This window comes from Myotis myotis, unplaced genomic scaffold, assembly GCF_014108235.1.
Source record: "Myotis myotis isolate mMyoMyo1 unplaced genomic scaffold, mMyoMyo1.p scaffold_m19_p_6, whole genome shotgun sequence".
NCBI lineage: Eukaryota > Metazoa > Chordata > Mammalia > Chiroptera > Vespertilionidae > Myotis > Myotis myotis.
Window position 1 is genome coordinate 42,624,132 of NW_023416368.1, and position 24,187 is coordinate 42,648,318.

The following is a 24,187-nucleotide window of genomic DNA, read 5'->3' on the forward strand; positions in this document are numbered from 1 at the left end:
TAAAGAAGGTAGGATGGGAGGCATAGTAAGTGGAACATTTAAGAGTCATGATATTTATTTCATAAGGGAACTTGATAGTAATAGAAAATGCATTTTAAATAAATAAAAAGTAGGTATCTTTGATTTGGTCAAGATACCTACTATTTAGGTAAACCGTTGCTATAATTGCATTCTGTTATACATAATTCTTCTAGAACTTTACTGTGGTTCCACTGCATAGATATCCTCATTGTTTTAAGTGATACCTCTGCAGTTCGGAGAAAAAACATAGTTTCCCATTTATAGACCATTGCTCATTCACTCATGAATTCATGTAACCCCCAAAGGTGCTGAGTGAAGAATATTTCTTTTTTGAGATAAAGAAATTGACCCAGAATGTTTTTTTATATTATCTTACTATTCAGTTACTCACAGAATTCCGTGTTATTCAATATATTCTCTTGCTTTTCAAAATATATAATACCTGAAGCCTGACTTTTGGAAACTGACTCATAGCAACTGTCTGGCAGAGCCTTGGTAAAGGAAGTCCACGCAGCAAGTACTGTGCATCCCAGTGTTAATTAGCTAGGTTCCTCTTGACTCCTTCCATGTCTTACAGAAAAAGCAACGAGTCTTCTGTAAACCACCCCCAGGAGTGTGATGGTGAGCACAACTATTCCACACACAAGGCTGAATGCCCATCGTGGGCCCCAGGAAGTGTACACTTGGCTGATGAACACGGGTCCAAGAATCCGTGCTGCACTTCCAGAAGCTGTTAACCAGCCCATGTACACACCCTGTGAGGTGGGGATGGGGAGAAGCAGATTGATATTCAAGTTTAGTTATTTTAAAAATAAGAATGATGCAACTATTACAAAACTATGGGAAACTCATAGGAATCACTTTCTCCATCTTTGATTTGTGAATTACATATAAAATGCATTTTTATAAATACAGCAAATAATGAACAGTAAACTTACTTGATAGAGTCAGCTTAGGAAAAACAAAAGTAGTAGAAAAGAACAAGTTAAATATCTGCTGAGGCCCTGGGAACAATAGAATTTATTAATTTACTTTTTTAGACTAACATTTATTTTCTACTTGCTATCTTCCACACACTGTGTTAGGTGCTTTACATATACTTGCCAATGTTCACAAATGTTTATTACTGGTGTCCCTACAAATGTGGAAGCTGAAGCTCAGAAATTCAAGTAACTAACAAGATCTCTGAAGCCATGTGTGCCTAACTCCACTGTACCACCTTCCCACTATACCACATGTCACTCCTCCAATTACTGTGCAGTGCAGCATTATCTTTAATAGTCTCACATTGAAAACCTAACTGTCCACATATCTCACTCATATGTGGGATATAATGATCAACATAATTTGATGAACAAAAATAGATACAGAGACAAATGGCAGGGGAGGGTGTGGGGTTATAGAGCAACCAAAGGACTTGTATGCATGCATATTAGCATAACGAATGACACAGACACTGGGGCAGGGGGAGCTTGCCCAGGGTGGGAATGGCTGGGGGCAGGGTGTGTCAATCGGGGAAAATGAGACATGTAAAACTTTAGACAATTTAAAAAAAAAGAAAACCTAACTGTCCATCAGTGGTGGATTAAGTAAATAAATTATGGTATATTTAATTAATGGAATGCTAAGCAGTTGCTAAAAAGATTGCAATTGTTACTTTGATATTTTTCTCCATTTTGCTTCTATATTTTAATTTTTATATCATGAATATGGAAATTCTTATAATAAAAACTAATTTTAAAATATACATAGCTGCTGTACTTTTTTTTCTTTATTAAGGTATTACATGTGTCCTTATCCTCCTCTTGCCCACCCCTCACCCCTCCCCCGTCCCTGCTCATGCCCTCATTCCCGTTTTCTGTGTCCATTGGTTATGCTTATATGCATGCATACAAGTCCTTTGGTTGATCTCTCTCCCTTATCACCACCCTCCCCTACCTTCCCTCTGAGGTTTGACGGCCTGATCGATGTTTCTCTGTCTCTGGATCTGTTTTTGTTCATCAGTTTATGTTGTTCATTATATTCCACAAATGAGTGAGATCATGTGATATTTATCTTTCTCTGTACACTTTTAAGCTATTGTGTTTTCATCTTTTAGTAATCGTACCTAGGGCCAAATGAAATTAAGCCTAGAGTCAAATTTGCCTATCAATTTTCGTTTTCCAACTGTTGCCTAGTTTAAGAATGAGTTTCAGAACTTTATGCTTCAGATATTTTTTTTCTCTGAAAATGATTTTGAGCTCATAACCTCTGGGTTCAAGAGAGCTTTGAGTTTTTAGATTGCTTTTTGTTCAGTTTCAACACACAAGTCCTATAAGTACTTTTTAAAAATTGTCGGTTTTTTTTAATAAATTCAAAATGCTGAATATGATAAAAATCCCCTGTACCAGCTCGTGTGAGAATACAGAATGGTAGCACAGAATGTCAGTGAAGCATATTTCACATAATTGCAATGCCAGGGTAATTGACTCACCTGAGGTTTTGGTCCCAAAATTTTTGAATATAATGTATATGACATAACATTGCAGGATGGATAGCCTATTCCAATTAGCACAACTGATGTGAGGAACTGGGCTAGATGGATCATGGGGGTGTAGAGGCACCAGGTTTGTTCAACTGGGCAACCAGTTGGTCCTTCACTCTGATCTTCTCTTGGAGACCGCCAAAGAGTAATAATAATTTCCCCAAATGTGGTAGTATTAGGAATTGAATGATTATGTAAATCTGTAAAAACAAAATTAGTATAGTGCATGACTTATTACTAGATGAATAACAGATGTAATGTAACATAGAATTATGTATGCATATACCTTCCCACTGTATCTTGGGAAATTGATTTCCCCAAGGTAACAAGATAAAGAAGCCAATCCATATGATGACAAGTCCTCCCAATAGAATAGCACGCTCGCCAATCCTGTTAGAGAACAGAAACATTATAAGTTTCATTACTTTTATTTCAAAAACTATAAATAAAATATTTTGATGCTTTTAGTGATATATCAATTAAATGAATGCTAAGTATAATTTCCCACTAAGAACCAGGACTTCTCTAAAAACTGGCTTGTTTCAAGTCTGGTACAGAAAAATGTATAAACTGAGCCTGGACATTTACTAGGTGTATCGGTTAATAACACGGATTTTGTAATGAAAGAAAACACGATAACTTCAAGAGAAACATCGAAAGTGCTTTATTCAGCCCTGACTGGTTTGGCTCAGTGGATAGAGCGTCGGCCTGCGGACGGAAAGGTCCCAGGTTTGATTCCGGTCAAGGGCATGTACCTTGGTTGCGGGCACATCCCCAGTAGTGGGTGTGCAGGAGGCAGTTGATCAATGTTTCTCTCTCATCGATGTTTCTTACTCTTTATCTCTCTCACTTCCTCTCTGTAAGAAATCAATAAAATATATATATTTTTTAAAAAGTGCTTTATTCAAAGTAATGTCCATCGCTAGCTACACATTTCCCCCATCTTTCAGGTAATCTGTGGATATCGTCCCAATAGAACTTTTCTTGTTTTAAGGCAAACCATTCAGAGACCCAATTTCCCACTTCTTCATACAATTTGAAGTGCTGCTCAGAAAGTGTGTGTGCCATCGATCGGAACAAGTGGTAATCTGAAGGAGCAAGGTCTGGTGAATACAGCAGGTGGGTTAATACTTCCCAGGCAAGATCTTTTAACGTGTCTTTAACTGGTTTTAAAGTGTGTGAAAGGTGCATCATCATGAAGTAAAATTACTTTGCCATGTCTTCTAGCCCATTCTGGTTGTTTCACAATCAAAGCGTGGTTCAAATTGATTATTTGTTGTTGGTAGCGATCAGTATTAACGGTTTCACCTGGTTTTAGAAGCTCACAATACCACACCTTCCTGATCCCACCAAACGCAGAGCATTGTCTTCTTTCTGAAGCGATTTGGCCTTGCAGTCGATGTTGATGGTTGACCTGGATCAACCACGATTTTGTGCGTTTGAGATTCTCAAAATAAATCCACTTTTCATCGCCAGTCACAATTCGATGCAAAAAAGACTTTCTTTCATGCCATTGAAGCAAAATTTTACTGATGACTTTTCGGTTTTCCATGTCTTTTGTTCAGTTGATGTGGCACCCATTTCCCTTCCTTTAAAATCTTTCCCATTGCTTGTAAGCGATCGGAAATTGTTTGCTGAGCAACGTTTAATCTTTCTGCAAGTTGTTTTTGAGTTTGACATGCATCTTCATCCAATAATGCTTGTAATTGTTGGTCTTAAAACTTTTTCGGTTGACCTGGATGTTCTTTGTCTTTCACATCAAAATCACAACTTTTAAAGCGTTTAAACCAGCATTCACATGTATCTTGAGATGGAACATGTTCACCATAAGCTTCCTGAAGTATTCAGCAGCACTTTTCTTCAAAATAAAGTAATGAATTAAAACTTCTCGCAAATGCTCTTTTTTTGGCACAAAATTCGACATTTTTTAAAAAATATATTTTATTGATTTTTTACAGAGAGGAAGGGAGAGAGACAGAGAGTTAGAAACATCGATGAGAGAGAAACATCGATCAGCTGCCTCCTGCACATCTCCCACTGGGGATATGCCCGCAACCCAGGTACATGCCCTTGACCGGAATCGAACCTGGGACCTTTCAGTCCACAGGCCGACACTCTATCCACTGAGCCAAACCGGTTTCAGCAAAATTCGACATTTTTAAGTGCAAAAATATCTATTATGTTAACACCTTCAGCAAAATTGACATACGAAGTTTTGAAGCTTATTGTCAATACAACAAAATAGCATACATATCAAATCGCATATATATCAATATATGTGTAACTCCATCTATTGAAAAAAATCCACATTATTAACCGGTACACCTAGTAGTCATACCAGAGTGCAGAAAAGCTACCAGTGACTACTAGGTCATGATAAAAGGACTCAGAGCCAATTGGAAGAAGCATGACTATGTGAACACCAAAAAGAATAGTAATGACAATGGACTGAAACACATAAAAATGTTATAATCTATGAATTCATATTATATTAAAATACTCTTGATCACTTTTAAGAGGATATTAGCAAACCAATTCTTTATTTTAAAAGCCAGTTAAAATAAAAGGAAAGAATCACCCTGTCTTTCCTATACTGACTGTGCCTCAGAATAACCAAATAGTTGGCAACAGGAAGTTTCTCCTTATCAAAAATACTACAGCAAATAAAGAAATGATAAAATTAAAATAGCATTTTGCAATGATCTATGAATTAATTCATAGATCTAGGGAATGTCAATGACCACTTACATAATAAAGAGATAAACAAAACATTACATTTCTCCAGATGTAAGTTTATAACACCACCTATAAATTATTCTTGTCAAAAAAATTAAACTCGAGGAGAACCAAGATGGCAGCATAATGTATAGACCTGTGCGTGCTGCCTCCCACAACAACATTGAAACTACCAATTATAAGACAAAACAGCTATCATTCAGAACCATGGGAAAGCTGGCCCAGTGGAAGTTCTACAACTGAAAGGAAAGAAAGAAGTGCATTGAGAATGAGTAGGAGGTACAGAGGCACCAAGAACAGAGGTACGGAGTCGCGCGCCAGGCGGGCTGCAACTGGATGCGGGGGTTTTTTTCAATCGGAAGGGGATACAAGCTCTCAAATCCACTGAGCTTGTTTGGGGCGGGATTCTGAGGTCCCAGACTCCTACAGGGAGAGGCGGGACTGCCTTGCAGCGGGTGGGAGAGCGAGAGTGGCTTTCTCACGGAGCTGCTCGCTGGCACTCGGGAAACGGAGACGCGGAGTCACAGAGAGGCGAGGAGTTGCAGAGACACTGACGACAACCATTGCTGTTTGCTCCGCCCTGGTGATTCTCTGAGACCCCACCCTACTCAATTTACATCCCCACCCAAGCTGTGCCAGTAGCACAAAAGGAACCACCTGCGCTCTCGCAGCCTAACCCAACAAACTGCAGATTTCAACTACTCGCATCCATAAGGGACACACTCAAGAAGCAGAATCCGGTTCGGAGGAACCCGGAGCCGGACTTGGCTGGGCCGGTGACATGGAACCGCTATACCAGCAAACGCACAAGCAGGTCCACCAGATCCAGTCTCATATGGGATGCCGGGAGACGGCAGACAAGCAGTCTGTGAACTTAGTAGAAAACGAAATCCAAGCAAGCATACCAGATATTCAGCCAGCTAGAATGCCTGGAGAGTTTGTCCAGCAAGGAGCCTCCCAACAAAAGACAGAATGCCAAACTTCATGTTGACCAGTTAAAGTATGATGTCCAGCACCTGCAGACTGCTCTCAGAAACTTAAAGCATCAGCGATACGAAAGGGAGCAGCAGGAGAAACAGCAAGAGGAGCTTCTGTCTCGCACCTTCACCCCCAACAGGGGATGCAGCGCCCCCTGTGAGGCTGCGTGAGGCTGCGACGGCCCCTGTGAGGCTCTGATGGCCCCTGGGAAGCTGGCAGAACCGCGCGAGCCGCCCAGATGGCTCCGTTGACGGCCTGCGAACCAGCTCGCAGCCCCATGCACAACTATCACCCGAAGGGTGAGAGGGGCGAGAGCAGCTGTAGTGTTGCTTTCTCCTCACTTCTGGTAGCGAAATCCTCATTTTAAACATAAGAGGATACGTTATTTTAAAAAACCGTTACGTGGCTCCGCACCCTTTCTGAGTAGAGCATGAACAAGTCATGAGAGACTTTTCCAAACACAGGGACAGGTTGGGGATGGAAATAGCTACATTTTCCATGTGTATGACCTTTGACCCAGCGACAAAAAGCATACACCTATGGATGAGGACAGTGTGGGGGTAAGGGCAGAGGGTGGGGTGGGAACTGGGTGGAGGGGAGCTATGGGGGGAAAAAGGGGGAACAACTGTAATAATCTGAACAATAAAGATTTATTTTAAAAAAATTAAACTCAAATCTCATTAAACTTCCAGATCTAAGTAAGTATCAATTTTTTTTTATTTAGGAAAGATCATAATTAGTTTTGTTTTTCAATGAAATATGTAGACAACTAGTAAGTTCAGTGCAGCAAAAAATTTCTCGCTGCCTTTCTAAGTATCAATTTTTGAAAAATAGAGACAGGAAATTTTTTTTTAATTAAAAAAAAACACACCATAGGGATTCAATCAGTGAGATACAAAATATGGGAAACTATAGGGCAAATGGTTTCTTTTTTTTAAATAATTCTTTATTGTTGACAGTATTACATATGTCCCCTCCTTCCCCCATTGACCCCACTCCAGCCCACCCTCATCCCCCACCCCAGGCCCTCACCACCCCACTATCTGTATCCAAGGGCAAATAGTTTGTTCAATTTGTAAAGGAAAAAGAGAGAGTGAAGTGGAAAAGATTAGTTTAAAAGAGAAGACACTTGAGAGCCTCAATCAAGTGATTAAGCTATGGAACAAAACAAAGAACAAACAGAATGGAAACGGTAGAGAAAATGTGAATACTGCCTGGATATTTTATTTTATTTTATTTTATTTAGAAATCACTTAACTTTTATAGATGTGATAATGTCAGCATTAACTTTTAGAGATACATACTGAAATATTTATGGCAGACATGAAATAATGCCTGGGATTGACTTCAAAAGAATCCAGGTGTAGGGGGTAGGGAATGTGGAGGTACAGATGAATCAAAAGTATGCAAGTGTTTATTATTGTTGAAGCTGGGTAATGCATATTAGAGATTCAGTGCATGATGCTCTCTGCACCTTTGTATATGTTAGAAATTCTCCACAAAAAGTGAAATATACAAACAAAACCAAAGGCTTCTTAAAACCCAAACTCTTCCCATCTCTCTTAGAATACCACCAAGGATTCACATTTTTCCAACCTGATCTACCTTATTCCTCTCACTCTGCTCTGGCCAAACTGGCCTTCCTGCTTGTTCCTTAAACATGCAAAGCTCAGTCTAATGTGGGAGTAGAGTTCCAAGCCACTCCAAGGCTGCTCTGTGACTTCACTCAGGTCTCTGCTTGGATGTGACCTCCTCAAGCATGCCTTCCTTAAGCACTCTGTCAAAACAGCACTTCCCCTCTCTCCCTACCCCCTCCTACCACTCTATTCTCTTCCTCTATTCTGCTCTTCTTCATAGTACTTTATCACAACCTGACCTCACCTTTGCATTCATTGGCTTTCTCTCCAATAGAATTCACCTTTGCATTGGCTTTCTCCCCAATAGAATTCAAGCTCTTTGAAGGTATAGAATTGGACAATCAGTATGAATGCCTATTAGCAGGACAGCTCTACTTCTGTAGCAAGATATAATACATTTACTATTAATTAACTTTGAATATGAATTTGTCATCTATATCTACATCTTGGCCCTCTACTGGGCTCTTCAATGGTATACCCATAACACCCAACTCTACATAATGACTCAATATTTATTCATTGATTTTAGAACTTTACTTGAGTTGTATATTATTAACGTATTTTAGGAATAATTGTTTGATCTGTATAACTTCATCTACTAATATCCCACCCCAGACTATATGAATGAATTTAATTTTATACCAGCATTTGCCCCAAAGTGTATTCTTTACAGTTGTCCTCATATAAAATGCTTTTTTTTTAGAAAGTGTTCTTTGGTCAAAGTTACAAATAACTTTCAGAAATGCTACATGCTGTATTTGTCATGATGGTGATATAGTATGTATATACTGAAGATTTAGAGTAAAGAAGTTTGGTAATTTTAACCAGAATTTTCCAGATTTAACCACTGAATCTTTTTTGTTGTGTAACATATATTACCATGCAGCAGAACAATGTTCTATGAAATACACTTTTAGAAATACTTTAGTAAAATATAATAAACAGATGCTACATTAGAAGGCAATTATTCACTTTGTAAATATATTGCTTTACTAAAGAATATGCCATATGGTTAAGAAATATGCTCCCTTAATAAGCTTTACATCTATTTTCAAATGTTCAAAGACTAAAACTACCACATAAAAAGAGAAAAGCTTTCAATTGTTTTACTAACACATTCATTTACATTGTTAACTGTTACGTTTCACTTTTTTTTTTATATAATTCACTGATTTTATACAGAGAGGAAGGGAGAGGGGTAGAGAGTTAGAAACATCAACCAGCTGCCTCCTGCACACCCCCCACTGGGGATGTGCCCGCAGCCAAGGCACACGCCCTTGACCGGAATCGAACCCGGGACCCTTGAGTCCACAGGCCAACGCTCTATCCACTGTGCCAAACCGGTCAGGGCTACATGTTTCACTTTTAAAGTAAAGATTGGAAACAAAAACAAAGACATATAACTTACTTTTTGGCAAGTGATTTAATTCCCATGAAAATAATAACAGCCTCAATTCCAAGAGCAGCAAGTATTATTCCATCATATAATACAGCTTGTTCTCGAGTCCAGGCATACATATCCATTGTTAATGGAGTAAGGATGCTGAGAAAAACAAAAAAGAAAGTATTCTCATTTTATTTAAATCATAGTCATTGTTAAAGCTGATATAGAAACTTTAATAATGCTCTTGACATGTTTAAGAATTTGTATCCCTTTTCCAGATCTAAATAAACAAAAATTTTAAAACATTTTTAGCACTTTTTTTATTCATTGATTGTAGAGAGGAGGGAGGGAGAGGGAGAGGGGGGGGAGAGGGAGAGAGAGAGAGAGAGAGAGAGAGAGAGAGAGAGAGAGAGCGCATGAATTTGTTGTTCCACTTATTTATGTATTCATTGGTTGATTCTTGTATGTGCCCTGACCGGAGATCCAACTTTGCAGTATCTGGACAATGCTCTAACCAACTGAACTACCCAGCCAGTGCATTTTCAGCACGTTTCGATGTTACATGCACAAGCTACTAAGTTTGAGTGTTTGTGTTCTTATTTTTTAACATTTTATTATAAAGTAATATATCCACATTGTTGAAAGTTTGAAAAACAGGAAAATAAAACAAAGAAACCAAAACTCCTACCATTCGAATATAACTAAATAATCATGGTTATATTTTGGGTTAAATAAGTCTCTTTTCAATTAAATAATGTTACCATTATTAGATTATTAGAATCTTCTGGAATTTCTTTTCTCTTCCTCAGTCTCTTTCATCCCTATCATTGAATGTATGTATTTTTCACCCTACCTCTCTGAATGTCTCTCTTCCCTTATATGACCATTTCCTTCCTTGCCAATCTTCTTTTCCTATTTTCTTTTTTTTTTTAATATATTTTATTGATTTTTTACAGAGAGGAAGGGAGAAGGATAGAAAGTCAGAAACATTGATGAGAGAGAAACATCCATCAGCTGCCTCCTGCACACCCCTCACTGGGGACATGCCCACAACCTTGACTGGAATCGAACCGGGACCCTTCAGTCAGCAGGCCGACGCTCTATCCACCGAGCCAAACCAGTAAGGGCTTTTCCTATTTTCTATCTCTTTTTGTTAACTAGCTACAAAATGGAACTGAAATATATTTAAAATATTCATTCTTTTGCCCTGGCCAGTTTGATTCAGTGGATAGAGTATTGGCCTGCGGACTGAAGGGTCCCGGGTTAGAGTCTGGTCAAGGGCACATGCAAGGGTTGTGGGCTCAATCCCCAGTAGAGGGCATGCAGGAGGCAGCCAATCAATTATTCTCTCTCATCATTGATGTTTCTATCTCTCCCTCTTCCTTTCTCTCTGAAATCAATAAAAGAAATTGTTTTAAAAGTTCATTCTTTTTTTTTTTTTTAAGGAACATATAAAAAACTAAAAAACAAAATTAAAAATAAAACATTACCATTTTTTAAATTTTAAAATCAGATGAGTTGATGTGAAATAAAGTTTGATGGTTTCTCAATGAGTTAAACACAATTACCACATGATCTAGTGGTTCCACTTCTGGATATATACCCAAAAGAATTGAAAGCAGGGACTCAAATAGATACTTGTACACCAGTGTTCATCACAGCATTATTCACAAGAGCCAAAAGGTGGAAATAATACAAATGACCATAGATAGATGAGTAAACAAAATTGGTATACATATAATGGAATATTACTCAACCATAAAAAGGTATGAAATTCTGACACATGCTAAAACATGAACTTTGAAAACATCATGCTAAATGAAATAAGACACTAAAAGACAAATGTATCATTCTACTTATATGAAGTACCTAGAATAGACAAATTTAAGGAGAAAGTAGAATAAAGGTTACCAAGGGCTGGGTGATAAGGAGTGCAGACATTGTTTAATGGGTGCAGAGATTCTGTTTGGAATCATGAAAAGGTTCGGGAAATGGAGAGTACATTCACACAACACTGTGACTTAATGTCACTGAACTGTACAATTAAAAATAGTTAAGCCCAGCTGGTGTGGCTCAGTGATTGAGTATCGACCCATGAACCAGGAAGTCATGGTTCGATTCCTAGGCAGGGCACATACCCGGGTTGCAGGCTCGATCCCCATTAGTGGGTGTGAAGGAGGCAGCCAATCAATGATTCTCTCCCATCATTGTTTCTCTCTCTCTCTCTCTCTCTCTCTTTCTCTCTCTCTCTCTCCCCCCCCTTCCTCTCTCTCTGAAAATAATAAAAACATATTTATAAAAATAGTTAAAATGGTAATTTTTTAAAATCCTCACCCAAGGATATGTTGTTTTTTTAACTGATTTTAGGGTCTACCTGGTAATGCTCAGGGGATAGAGCATTGGCCTGCAGACTGAAGGGTCCCAGGTTCAATTCTGCCCAAGGGTACATACTTTTTTGTAGGCTCCAGCCCCGGTCAGAGCACATGCAGGAGGCAATCATTCAATGTGTTTCTCTCACATCAATGTTTCTGTCTGTGTGTCTCTCCCTCTCCCTTCCACTCTCCCTAAAAATCAATGGAAAAATATCCTCGGGTGAGGATTAACCAAAAAAAAAAAATTATTTTAGGAAGTGAGGAGAGAGAGAGAGATGTGGGGAGTAAGATTACAGACAAAATTAACTACATTTAAATTAAATATCAAACACTTTTTACATCATGACAAGGAAAATGTCTTACATAAAGTTGAGAACAACTATATGCCTGATTAATATTGCATTAAATATAAATTGTTAACATAATCTGATGTAGATGAAGACAAAACTTACGTTTCAAAAAGGGCAAAGATAAATAGGACCACGAAAAACAGAACATTGGTAGTCACTACAGCCACTTGATCAATATTTCTCTGAGGAATCTGAATGTCATCTGTACTTGCTGTGATGAACAAGAGAAAAATTATATTACTTACAGGTGTTATTTTGTCATCAAACAATGTAGAAATATATGTAGCAAATTCTATGACTAAACATTTAAAATCATTTTTAGGCTTCAAAATAATTTAAAATTAACAATGTATATGACAGCAATAACTTTTAAATGATATTTAAAAGTAAAGTAACTTTTCTTCCCAGGAAATACACTTCAAATTCTGTTATCTACAGGAGATACTCTGTCTATTGGTGTCTCTCAGTCCAGAAGAGGCATGTATTTTACAGAATTCTTTAAAATGATCTTATACTAAATACATGTGCTTTAAATTTCAGTTGCAGAGTTTTTTTCCTATATTACCTTAATCTTAAATTACGAGGATTTCATGAAGACCTGAAATAGTTTATAAAATCAGTTCTCATTTCTGTGATTCACTTCAATGAATATATATTTTATTTTGAATTTCAATCATATGTGAAATTAGTATTAGTAAATATCCTCATGTTATTACCATAAAAATCCTAATGTTATTTATATTTTTGCAAAGTAATACTTTAGGAGGGCAAAGTGAGTGTACTGCCTTATCTTGAACCAGTGTAGTTAAGCTATACACTAAGTACAAACTATTCCTGATATAATTGAGAAGTGTGAAGCCATATAGATCTTAGATACATCTGTCATGCTATTTTACTCAGAATAAACCAGGTAAGTAATACAAGAATGTGTTCATTTATGCTGTGTAAGTGTATATGTAGCAGCAGCAGGGGGCAAGCAGTGACTTTCTATAAGTTTCTATAATTTTTCCATAATGGTACCTGCCTTTTTATCTCAGGATTTCTGAGGAGTTCCTTCTCTAATTTCAAATGAGATTTGGAAATAGTCTGCTATACTTGGGTACAATTAAGAAAGCACCTTGGGCCCTAACCGGTTTGGCTCAATGGATAGAGCATCAGCCTGCGGACTCAAGGGTCCCAGGTTCAATTCCAGTCAAGGGCATGTACCTTGGTTGTGGGCACATACCCAGTAGGGGGTGTGCAGGAGGCAGCTGATCAATGTTTCTCTCTCACTCTCATCGATGTTTCTATCTCTCTATCCCTCTCCCTTCCTCTATGTAAAAAATCAATAAAATATATATTTTTTTAAAAAAGCACATTGTGTACTCAACATAGGGTCATGACCTCCCTTTCTAAACATACAAAACTGTAGGATTGGCTCTCTGAAACCAAGACTAAGTGATTTTTATGAATGGTTTTAACCTCACCAATCATGAAAACCAAATAACTGATATTCGTATGTCTTTTCTTTTTAAACAACTTAGGTAACTTTCAACTTTGAAGATCTTTCCTAAGTCACCCCTTTTATTGTCCTCAGAAGCAAAATCCAAGTAAATACCAATGGATCATTAGAAACACTTAGTTAATTTTATAGTAATTTAGTTAAACAGCTTAATAGTACCTTCTTCAAAATTAATACTTTTACACTGTCGTCCTGAGTCATCCACACGATGCTCTCTTAAAAAGAAAAACATAAATATTGTATCCATGAAAGGCTTAGTATAATAGACAAATGGGTTAAATTTATTACTAGCCTTCTATTTTTTCACATTCTGATATAACTTTTTATATTGGCTTCTGAGTTATGAAAGTATTAGCAATGAGATATAACAAATTTTAAAAGATACAAGTCATGATTCTTATTATACTATATAAAATGGAAAAAAGAACAACCAAATTCATCCAAAAGCATATGTGATCTACCTTAATCAGTATTTGAAGTTCAACAGTGATTTTTAAACATTAGTTGTAAATGTTTTTGGACCCTTGGTTAAAGTACTCCAAAGAAATATGAACTACCAAATTTTTATAGCTTTATAAAATTCCTTCTAATATATAAAAGATAAAAGATACATTTGAAGTAACTTTTATATTTAAGGTTGATACTAATCACTAATCTACTTAAAATACTGCTTTCATGCCATTTTCCTACTTAGAAAACTAGAATTAGTAAATGAAGACCAAACCTTAACTTTTCAAAGACCTTATAATCTGTTCTCATTTATTAACTTGTCTATTATTTTAGTTACAAGTACATTAGCTAATCAGAAAATATGAACACAATTATAGACATGAAATAACAAATTAAGACTTCTTAGGAATAATTATCCTCCATCAATGATAGTGCTTATTTAATTTCACAGTCTATAAAAGTAGTTTTATCATTTCTGTCTAATTACCTTAATATAAAAAGGATCAGAATAATATTTAAAACTCCAAGGAAGGCGCCAAGTAAAACTGGTGCTGTATACATGTTTATCTGAAGCTGTATAGTCTCCCATGTCACGCCCTTTTCTCCAATGAGTGCAAAACAGGTCTGAAAAACTTATTAAAGTAAAACGACACAGTGAATTATTTTATGGAGACACAGATTTTTAAAAATGTGAAAGACGTTTACCACGAAATTAGAAGTAACACGGGATCATTCATCTACATCAGTGGTCGGCAAACTGAGGCTCCCGAGCCACATGCGGCTCTTTGGCCACCTAAGTGTGGCTCTTCCACAAAATACTGACTTCTGCGCATGGGCCACGAAGTTTCAATCGCACTGTATGTGCACGCCTGCACGTGGTATTTTGTGGAAGAGCCACATTCAAGGGGCCAAAGAGCAGCATGTGGCTCGCGAGCTGCAGTTTGCCAACCACTGATCTACATCATGCATCTGAACAGACAGAAAAAAACTGGTTCTGGGTGAGGGGGACAGAAAAATTCATTCTTTCTATATAAAGCACAGATACAGTACATAAAAAATATACAGTATGTCTGTGGTATTAAAATTTTATGGATAGAGTGTTTAGGAAAAATTGTCTAAAAAAACTCCTTAGGGGGTCAATACTGAAAAAAAGATTGAGAAACACTGATGTGCATGAATTTACAAAGGATTAGATCTCAAGTAGTTACTTTAGTAATTGCATTTTTTAAAACATCTCCATAAGAAATATAAATTATACAATTTCTTCCATAAATGAATTATACATTTAATCAACTTGTCACATTTCAACTAAATATTTTAAAATATTACTATGTATATGATATTTAAGCTACATATATTTAATATTTTAAATCTAATTTTATGGCACAAATCAGATTGGGAGAATACTGATTTGTTCTCCTGATTTAGATTCTGTATCTGGCTCTTCCAAAAATGTACATGTAGTTTTGTGGTGAGGATTAAGTAAGATACTGCAGCACTTAAAACAGTATCTAGCACATACTCAGTAAATGTTAGTGCTTATTGATGTAGTTATTATTAGGGAAGTTATCTGAACTTTTCAGGCCTACATTTACTCATCTATACAGAATGTTTAAATGAGATAGTCTTTAAAATATGCTTTAAGTGATCAAAATATTTACTGAGAACCTGTGTATACCAGATATTATGCTAGACACTGAGGGTAAAGTAAGACCCAGAGTTAGTACATATGGAAAATAATATAAATAATAAATAATATAAGAATAAACTTTCACATACAACTGTAAACCTACTTTTGCGCCATCCTCTAAAGAGTCTAGCCTCACTGCTGCATCCAAAAATATTAGTTTCCCTTTAACTATGAGGTTTTCTATTTGGATTTCATTTAACATTTGAACTTAGAAGCTCTTCCCAATTCAAGTTAAGCAGTTACAAGTGAAAAACACCTACCTGGACCTAGAATAAAACCTAATGCTTGACATGCACTTGTATTTGCCATGGAACTTGTTCTTTCCTGAAGGGAAGTAGCACCAGCAATATATGATCTAATAACTGCCACATTTCCTAAGAAAAGACACAATTAAAAAAAATATCCTTCAGTTTATAAAATTTCAACTTAAGTTGGCTTTATGCAGAGGAAATATTAATCCCTAGTATAGCCACTGTTTCCTCTTTATGATCATACAAAGCATGTTTATTGAGGAAATGCACCAATTAATAGAAAATATTATTTTTAGTAATATGAAAACACAGTTAAATATTTGAATGAATAAAAAATGGCATTAGCCTAGCCAGTTTGGTTCAGTGGATAGAGCATCGATCTGCAGACTGAACTGTCCCAGGTTCGATTCTGGTCAAGGGCACATGCCTAGGCTGCGGGCTCAATCTCCAGTAGGGGGCATGCAGAAGGCAGGCGATCAATGATTCTCTCTCATCATTGATATTTCTATCTCTCCCTTTCCCTTCCTCTCTGTAATCAATAAAAACATGTATTTTAAAAACTGGCATTATAGGAATGTTAAACTATTTTTTCATCATTAAATACTGAGAAAGCACTGAATAAATGGCATATTACTCATTGCTATAACTACTTTTAAAAGCAAGATGTCAAAAACTGCATGCTTAGACTTATAATAAAAGAAACAGAAAAAAAAATCCACTAACAATTTAATTCAAAAATTTATTGAGCAATTACTGTGTACAAGAGACTTAGCTAGGTACCAGGCCACAAAATATGTTTTTTAGTCAAATTGTCTGTATGGTTGGTGATATAAGATAAAAACAGCGCAAAACAGTACATAAGAAAGGAGCAAGGCCGAAACCGGTTTGGCTCAGTGGACAGAGCGTCGGCCTGCGGACTGAAAGGTCCCAGGTTCGATTCCGGTCAAGGGCATGTACCTTGGTTGTGGGCATATCCCCAGTGGGAGATGTGCAGGAGGCAGCTGATCAATGTTTCTCTCTCATCGATGTTTCTAGCTCTCTATCTCTGTCCCTTCCTCTCTGTAAAAAATCAATAAAATATATTTTTAAAAAATTTAAAAAAAACAAAAAAAAGAAAGGAGCAGGGCCCAAGCTGGTTTGGCTTAATGGGTAGAGCATCAGCCTGTGGACTGAAGGGTCCCGGGTTTGATTCTGGTCAAGAGCACATGCCTGGATTGCAGGCTCGATCCCCAGTAGAGGGCATGCAGGAGGCAGCAGATCAATGATTCTCTCTCATCATTGATATTTCTATCTCTTGCTCCCTTCCTCTCTGAAATCAATAAAAATATATTTAAAAAAGAAAAAAGAAAGGGACAGGGTAGCCTAAGACAATTCATGGAAAATGTGAAACTTGAATTAAATCTTAAAGTATGAAGAATGATGGGAACAGAAGAGAGAAATGATGAGTAATGGGAACATCATGAGCAGAAGCTAAATGATAGGAAGATATCTATGTTTGCAATCACACATCTATATGTTGAACACTGGATATGAGATTAAGAAAGGGTGACACCAAGTGAGATTGGGCCATAAATTTGTGAATCTGACACAACAGAACATACATATATATACATGCATATTACCTGCTCCAAATCCCACCAATCCACGAGCAACCAACATGTAGTATTTATTATGAGAAGCTGGGACGTGCACATACGCATAGAGGCAGTTGGCTGCCACCGAAATGAAGATGGAGACAATGAGAGGTTCTTTTCTTGGTCTATAATTAGACCACAAACCAAATATAGGTGAAGCTACCATTTGGCCAAGACTAAATGAAGCAATAACCCAACCCAAAAAACTTGTATCAGCTGTCCTGTCAATCTGCAGAAAAAAAAGTACAATGCTTTAAGAATTATTATCCAAGAAAAGTCAAATTTAAAACATAAATACATTTTTTCTGACATGAAATATATATTTTTAATATATTTTTACTGATTTCAGAGAGAAAAGGAGAGGGAGAGATAGAAACATCAATGATGAGAGAAAATCATTGATTGGCTGCCTCCTGCATGCTTCCTACTGGGGATTGAGCCTGCAACCTGGGCATGTGCCCTTGACCGGAATCAAACCCGGTATCCTTCAGTCCACAGGCCAATGCTCTATCCACTGAGCCAAACCAGCTAGGGCTAATATTTCTTATGTAAAAAAATAAAAACAATTCTAACTAATATAAGTTTTATAATACCATTATTTATAGTAAGTGATTCAGATTTCTGACATTATAATGAAATGTACTGAATTCACTAAACACAAGGAAATGCTTGAGAAGCTTCATATTTTGGAATGATTATAAAAACAGTTGCATCAGCCTGGCTGGCTTGAATCAGTGGTTGAGTGTGGACCTATGAGCCAGGAGATCATGGTTTGAATCCCCGGTCAGGGCACATGCCCAGGTTGCAGGCTCGATCCCCAGCAGGGGGTGTGCAGGAGGCAGCCGATCAATTATTCTCATCGATGTTTCTCTCTCTATCCCTCTCCCTTCCTCTCTGAAATCAAAAATATATTTTTAAAAAATGTTGGTTCAGCCCTAGCCGGTTTGGCTCAGTGGATACAGCTACCTAACTTCTCTAAGTTTCTTCATTTGTCAAACAGGAGTGATAATATCCACATCACAGGGTCGTTATGAAGAGCAAAAAATGATGTAGGTGAAAGATTTAGTACTGTGCCTGGTGCATATCAACTCTCAATATTATGATGAAATAACTTTAAAAAATTAAGTTTTTTGATGAAACTGTTACATTTGTATTGCTAAAGAACCAATTATAAGTTCATGTAATCAAAACATTTACCTTTGAAGAGCTTTCAAATATCTGGGGGAAGTGTGAACCTTTTCAAAATTCAACATATTGGACTGAGTAGACCTAATTATTGCAAATACTTTCTCTTGAGAATTCTAAGGTTAATTAGAATAGTACAGGGACCATACAAATCAACAGTTGTGATGCATGGAAATATACTTTTAGCAAAGATGCTGCTGCAGAATTGTTAAATATTGTTTCAATTCCAATAACTCTGCCAGTATGGAAAGAATTTTTACTGTCATTGGTATAATTTTAAATTTTTTATTTACTGATTTGAGAAAGAGAGATATCGATTTGTTGTTCCACTTATTTATGCACTTATTGGTTGATTCTTGTAGATGCCCTAACTGGGCATCGAACCCCCAACCTTGGTGTATTGGGATGACGCTCCAACCAACTGAGCCACCCTGCCAGGGCTCATGGGCAATAATTTCATGTAATATAATTTTAAAATTAATTTTCAAAATAGCAATGCAAATGTGGCACTAAATCTAGTTTACTTTTGTTTTGTTTTTATTAGAGAGGTGGTTTTGATAGGATGCAAAAGTGGTTAATAAGTAGGTGACCAAACCTGTGCATTTGCCTGGGACTGATCAGGTATAATCCTATTTTCCTGGCATAGCACTCCTTTCAACTTTATTCTGGTTTGCACAATAAAGCATATGCTCACATTACTTATAATCTTCTATTGAAGAATTATTATCTTGAGTTTTTTTAGTAAAGATTAAATCATAGCACTAGCCGGTTTGGCTCAGTGGGTAGAGTGTCAGCCTGCAGACTGAAGGGTACCAGGTTTGATTCTGGTCAAGGGCACATGCCCAAATTGCTGGCTCGATCCCCAGTAGGGGGCCAGCCAATCAACGATTCTCTCTCATCATTGATGTTTCTTTCTCTCTCTCCCTCTCCCTTTCTGAAATCAATAAAAATATACTTAAAAAAAAAGATTGGGAAAAAATATTAAATCATAGAATATCAAAGAAACTCTAGAAAACTCTTAACTAAAGAGTTAATACTACTAAAGCTACTTAAGAGAAGAATAAAGTGTACAAACCTTTTGGAGATAGGGCCATATTGACATTATCACAATAGAAAATCCTGTAAAGAGGTAAACTCTGTTATTTATATTTACAATAATTCCATCATTATAAATACAATTTTTTAAATTCTAGCATGGATTTTAAAAATCTGAATTTACAAATTTATGCCCTAAAATGTCTACTTTATCAAACAATGTGGTTTTAGGCTTGAAAGAATACATAAGTACAGTCTTTGACCATAATTAATATAATAAAAGTCAATTACCTATTTTCCCTTACAAGCCTTTACTATAAATGATAATTACTAAAAGCTCTGTTAAAGTGTTTATAGCAGAAATGGAGGAAAGGCCACTTTGTTATAGAGTAAGAGCTAGCCTCCTAACCTGTGTTGTTTGGGAGAGATAATTAACTATAGGGATGTCTAGGAATAAATGAAAGAAGGCAGTAGTTATAAAGAACCAGGACACTGCCCTGGCTGATGTGACTCAGTTGGTTGGGAATTGTCCTCATACACCAAAAGGTTGTTGGTTTGGATTCCAGATCAGGGAGGTTTCAGGATCAATCTCCCGTAGGGGGTATGCATGAGGCAGTCCATCAGTGTTTCTCTCTTTCCCTTTTCCCTTTTCCCTTTCTCTCTCTCTCTCTCTCTCGCTCCCTCCCTCCCTCTCTCTCTCTCTCTCTCTCTCCCTCCCTCCCTCCCTCCCTCCCTCCCTCCCTCCCTCCCTCATGTTAATCCTCACCTGAGAATATTTTTCCATTGGTTTTTAGAAAGAGTGGAAGGGAGGGGGAGAGACAGAGAGGGAAACACCAATATGAGAGACACATTGATTGGTTGCCTCCCACATGAGCCCACCTGCAACGGAGGTATGTGCCCTTGACGGGAATCAAACCTGGGACCCTTCACTCTGCAGGCCAACACTCTCTGCACTGAGCCAAACTGGCTAGGGCTCCCTTCCTCTCTCTTTAAAAATTAATTTAAAAATCTTTTAAAAAAACACAAAACAGGACACTTAAAAGTCATTACTTCTGTTAGGCTTTAATGATTGAGAACTGTAATGATAAACTCCATTGCTATTTCTCAATTTTAAATGTTAGGCACATGCAATCAAAATTCTATAAAGTTTTTTTAAAAGAAGTTTTATTAAGATATAATTCACATATCATACAATTTACACATTTAAAAAAATACAATTCAGTGGTTTTTGGTATAATCACAAATATGTGAAACCATCACCAAAGTCAATTTTAGAACATTTTAATGACTTAAAAAAAGAAACCCTGGCCGAAACCGGTTTGGCTCAGCGGATAGAGCGTCGGCCTGTGGACTGAAAGGTCCCAGGTTCGATTCCGGGCAAGGGCATGTACCTGGGTTGCGGGCACATCCCCAGTGGGAGATGTGCAGGAGGTAGCTGATCGATGTTTCTCTCTCATCGATGTTTCTAACTCTCTATCCCTCTCCCTTCCTCTCTGTAAAAAATCAATAAAAAAAAAAATTAAAAAGTAAAAAAAACAAACAAAAAAACCCTGAACTCTTTAGCCATATTTTGCTACACTCTAGAATAGTCACATTCATAGAAACTGAAAGTAGAATGGTGGTCCCTAGAGGTTGGGAGGATGTGGTAATGAGGAGCTGTTAATTGGGTAAAGAGTTTCAGTTTTGCAAGGTGAAAAACTAAATATTGGTTATACAGCCACGTAGATATACTTAACACCTCTGATCAAGATGGTAAATTTGAAGTTATGCAACTTTACCACAATAAAAATAATTTTTTTAAATTAAATATTAAAATATATTATACAAATTTCTAAAATTATGTAATTTCTAGTACTTACCTACACTGCTGAGAAACATAGTAAGATACAGAATCCTAATAGATCTCCATCGGCTCTTATAATGCTCCTCAGTTTCTATAATATCCCATTCTCTAGGTGTAAAGAAGAAAGAAGTAGTACTAAGTTATCTCATTATATGCAAATCTTTCTGTGGCACACCTTTATTTTCTATGGTCTAAAATCATAGAAATGATAAGAGAGGTATAATTTACTAATACTGGTTTTCCTGTACTAATTCATCTATGAATAAGCACTATTTCTTTGGATTTCCATGGGTTGTATTTATGCATCATTATACAATTTTATTATTCCAAAGTGCTGAAACTTGTAAAACTGACAAAATGAATAAAGTTTATCAAAATAAATAAACTGGCTCCAATAATTAGATCTCCCACAGGTGGGATATACAACTATTAAATATTTTAAGATAATTACTGTCATCATTATGACATGCTCTACTTGATGACAGCAAATTAACTTCGCTGCAGGAAGCTATTCTGGGTCAAATTAATGTAGAAGTGACACCAGGAAAGTTTGATGTGACCTAACACATTCCTAGCCTGAGGCCTCCTGGAACAGTTGCCTTTGCTCTAACACGTGGACTAGAGAGAGTGGGTTGGTCGTTCATACAGGCTTGTGATTTGGACTAAATGCCAAGTATATTAATCAGACATCCTACTACTGTCAGGTGATATACATGAGTGTATATACCCATTACATTTTTACATATGCATAAAGAAAGAGTGAAATTTACTTTAATATGAGAATTATGTTTTCAATAATTAAGACAAGCAAAAGAGACAAAATAATTTCTGATGTTCCAAGATTATTTTCGAAAATAGATTTCAGACTCAGATTAGTCTTGAAAAAAGAAACTTTATTTTTCAATTGTGATGTGACTGGGAGTGGTAGAAAGGGAGGGAAGAAGAGATAATAGATCTACTGTGCCAGGTATGTTAAATCAGTTTCTGATACAATATTTACATAGGTATGAAGTGCTTAACACCACACATACCATTGCATAAATAAGAAGAAATCTTTAGACCTTAGTCAAACTTCTATGTTCTAACTACACACAATTCTATTGAGCTTATATATGGTTTTTGAACCAGCACCAAAGTAGAAGTCCCAAAATAAAGTTGGGAGAAGAGAAGTTGCTGACAACAACAAAAACAGGTTTGCCAAGAGATAACAAAAACATGATGAGGGTTAGTCTGCCAAGAACAGATTAGGCAAAACACTAAAAAAGATATGAAACTTTAAAAGTATAGCAATGTGTAATAAAACAGAATAGAAGCAAATAGTACAAAATGTCTCAATAGGCCAAGAACATCACTCCATTACAACATTTCAGCATTCATATGAACTGTGATCTCAAGATAAAATTACATTACATATATTGTGGAGTAAATCAGAGACCAGAGAAATACATTTTCCAAAGAGTTTCCGAGTGGTAAAATAAGGTTTGGTGCTTAAGAAACACAAATGAGCAAAAATGAATGTACAGAGCTTTAATTTAATAGTGTATTAATTTACTTGATTTTAATTATTATTTCAAATAAAATGATACTTAACTCCGTTTTCCTAAAGGCAAAAATACATACTTAATTGCACAGTAAGAGATAATCTAACAATTCTGAATTACTGTCCACAAAGTAGTGTACTGTGACCCTTAATTATAAGGAGCAAAATAACCTTATAATTAAGGGTCAAAGTACACTTCATCTCCTAAATAAAAAAGTAGTCTTTGTATATTTGGCACAGGACAACGGCGAACCCATTTCGGATGGGCTCACTTGCTAACAAAGAATCCAGCAATTAGCCCTGACCGGTTCGCTCAGCGGATGGAGCAACGGCCTGCGGACTGAAGGGTCCCGGGTTCATTCCGATCAAGGCCATGTACGTTGGTTGCGGGCACATCCCCAGTGGGAGGTGTGCAGGAGGCAGCTGATGGATGTTTCTAGCTCTCTATCTCTCTCCCTTCCTCTCTGTAAAAAATCAGTAAAACATATATTTTTTAAAAGAATCCAGCAATTAGGTCAATACTAAGAGCTGTGTGTTCAAGTAACAATTAGAACCATCATCTCGGAATTTTTGTGAAATGTGTGAAGGGCTCAGCTCTGTAGGCCAAGTGCCGAATGACTTGGAGGCTGCACCTGCCGAGTGAACGTGCTGAGGCCGTTTGACTTTCTGTGACACCTTCACCTGGACCTGCGGGCTCGGACTCCCCCTCCTCTGCGGTGGGAGATCAACTTCCGGTCACGCGTCGCCCGCCGCCCTGGCCACCTCTCCCCCTTCCGCCCGGTATGGCTGGCACCCATGAAGGGGCCAGTCCCATTAGCGCAGGAAGCTTAGGGTGCCTTCCCCCACATCCGCTCACCTGCTTCCGGGTGTGCGGTCGCCTAAGAGCGGCTCCTGCTCAGCCTGGACCCCCAGGCCCGCCATAGTTACCGCGCTCGCTAGGAGGTGAGAACCTAACTATCGCGACACCTCCGGCCCTTCACATCCCTACACTAAGGCTGTCAAACCAATCCAGGGAGTGCGCGTGCGCGCCCGAAGGCCAACAGTTGGCGGAGAGCC

At 37.3% G+C, this 24,187-nt stretch overlaps 1 protein-coding gene across 1 annotated transcript; it reads right to left on the minus strand.

Moving 5' to 3' along the window:
• Nucleotides 1-26: 26 nt before the first annotated feature.
• Nucleotides 27-24,139, minus strand: MFSD8 (major facilitator superfamily domain containing 8). Its single transcript, XM_036313249.1, has 12 exons — nt 23,988-24,139; nt 21,608-21,699; nt 19,789-19,832; nt 17,517-17,757; nt 15,904-16,017; nt 14,441-14,585; nt 13,663-13,718; nt 12,105-12,213; nt 9,305-9,439; nt 2,832-2,935; nt 2,495-2,745; nt 27-776 (listed from the first exon to the last, which is right to left on the minus strand). The coding sequence occupies exons 1-12, from the start codon at nt 24,050-24,052 to the stop codon at nt 561-563; spliced, it is 1,572 nt and encodes a 523-aa protein (XP_036169142.1). The 5' UTR covers nt 24,053-24,139; the 3' UTR covers nt 27-560.
• Nucleotides 24,140-24,187: the final 48 nt, after the last annotated feature.

Coding starts and splice junctions, on each gene's coding strand:
- MFSD8 (XM_036313249.1), bottom strand. CDS start 24,052: ATGGCGGGCCTGGGGGTCCAGGCTGAGCAGGAGCCGCTCTTAGGCGAC. Junction 16,018..17,516: donor ATTGGTGGGATTTGGAGCAG/GTAATATGCATG, acceptor GTCTTTTCTTAG/GAAATGTGGCAGTTATTAGA. Junction 13,719..14,440: donor CTGATCCTTTTTATATTAAG/GTAATTAGACAG, acceptor TTTCTTTTTAAG/AGAGCATCGTGTGGATGACT.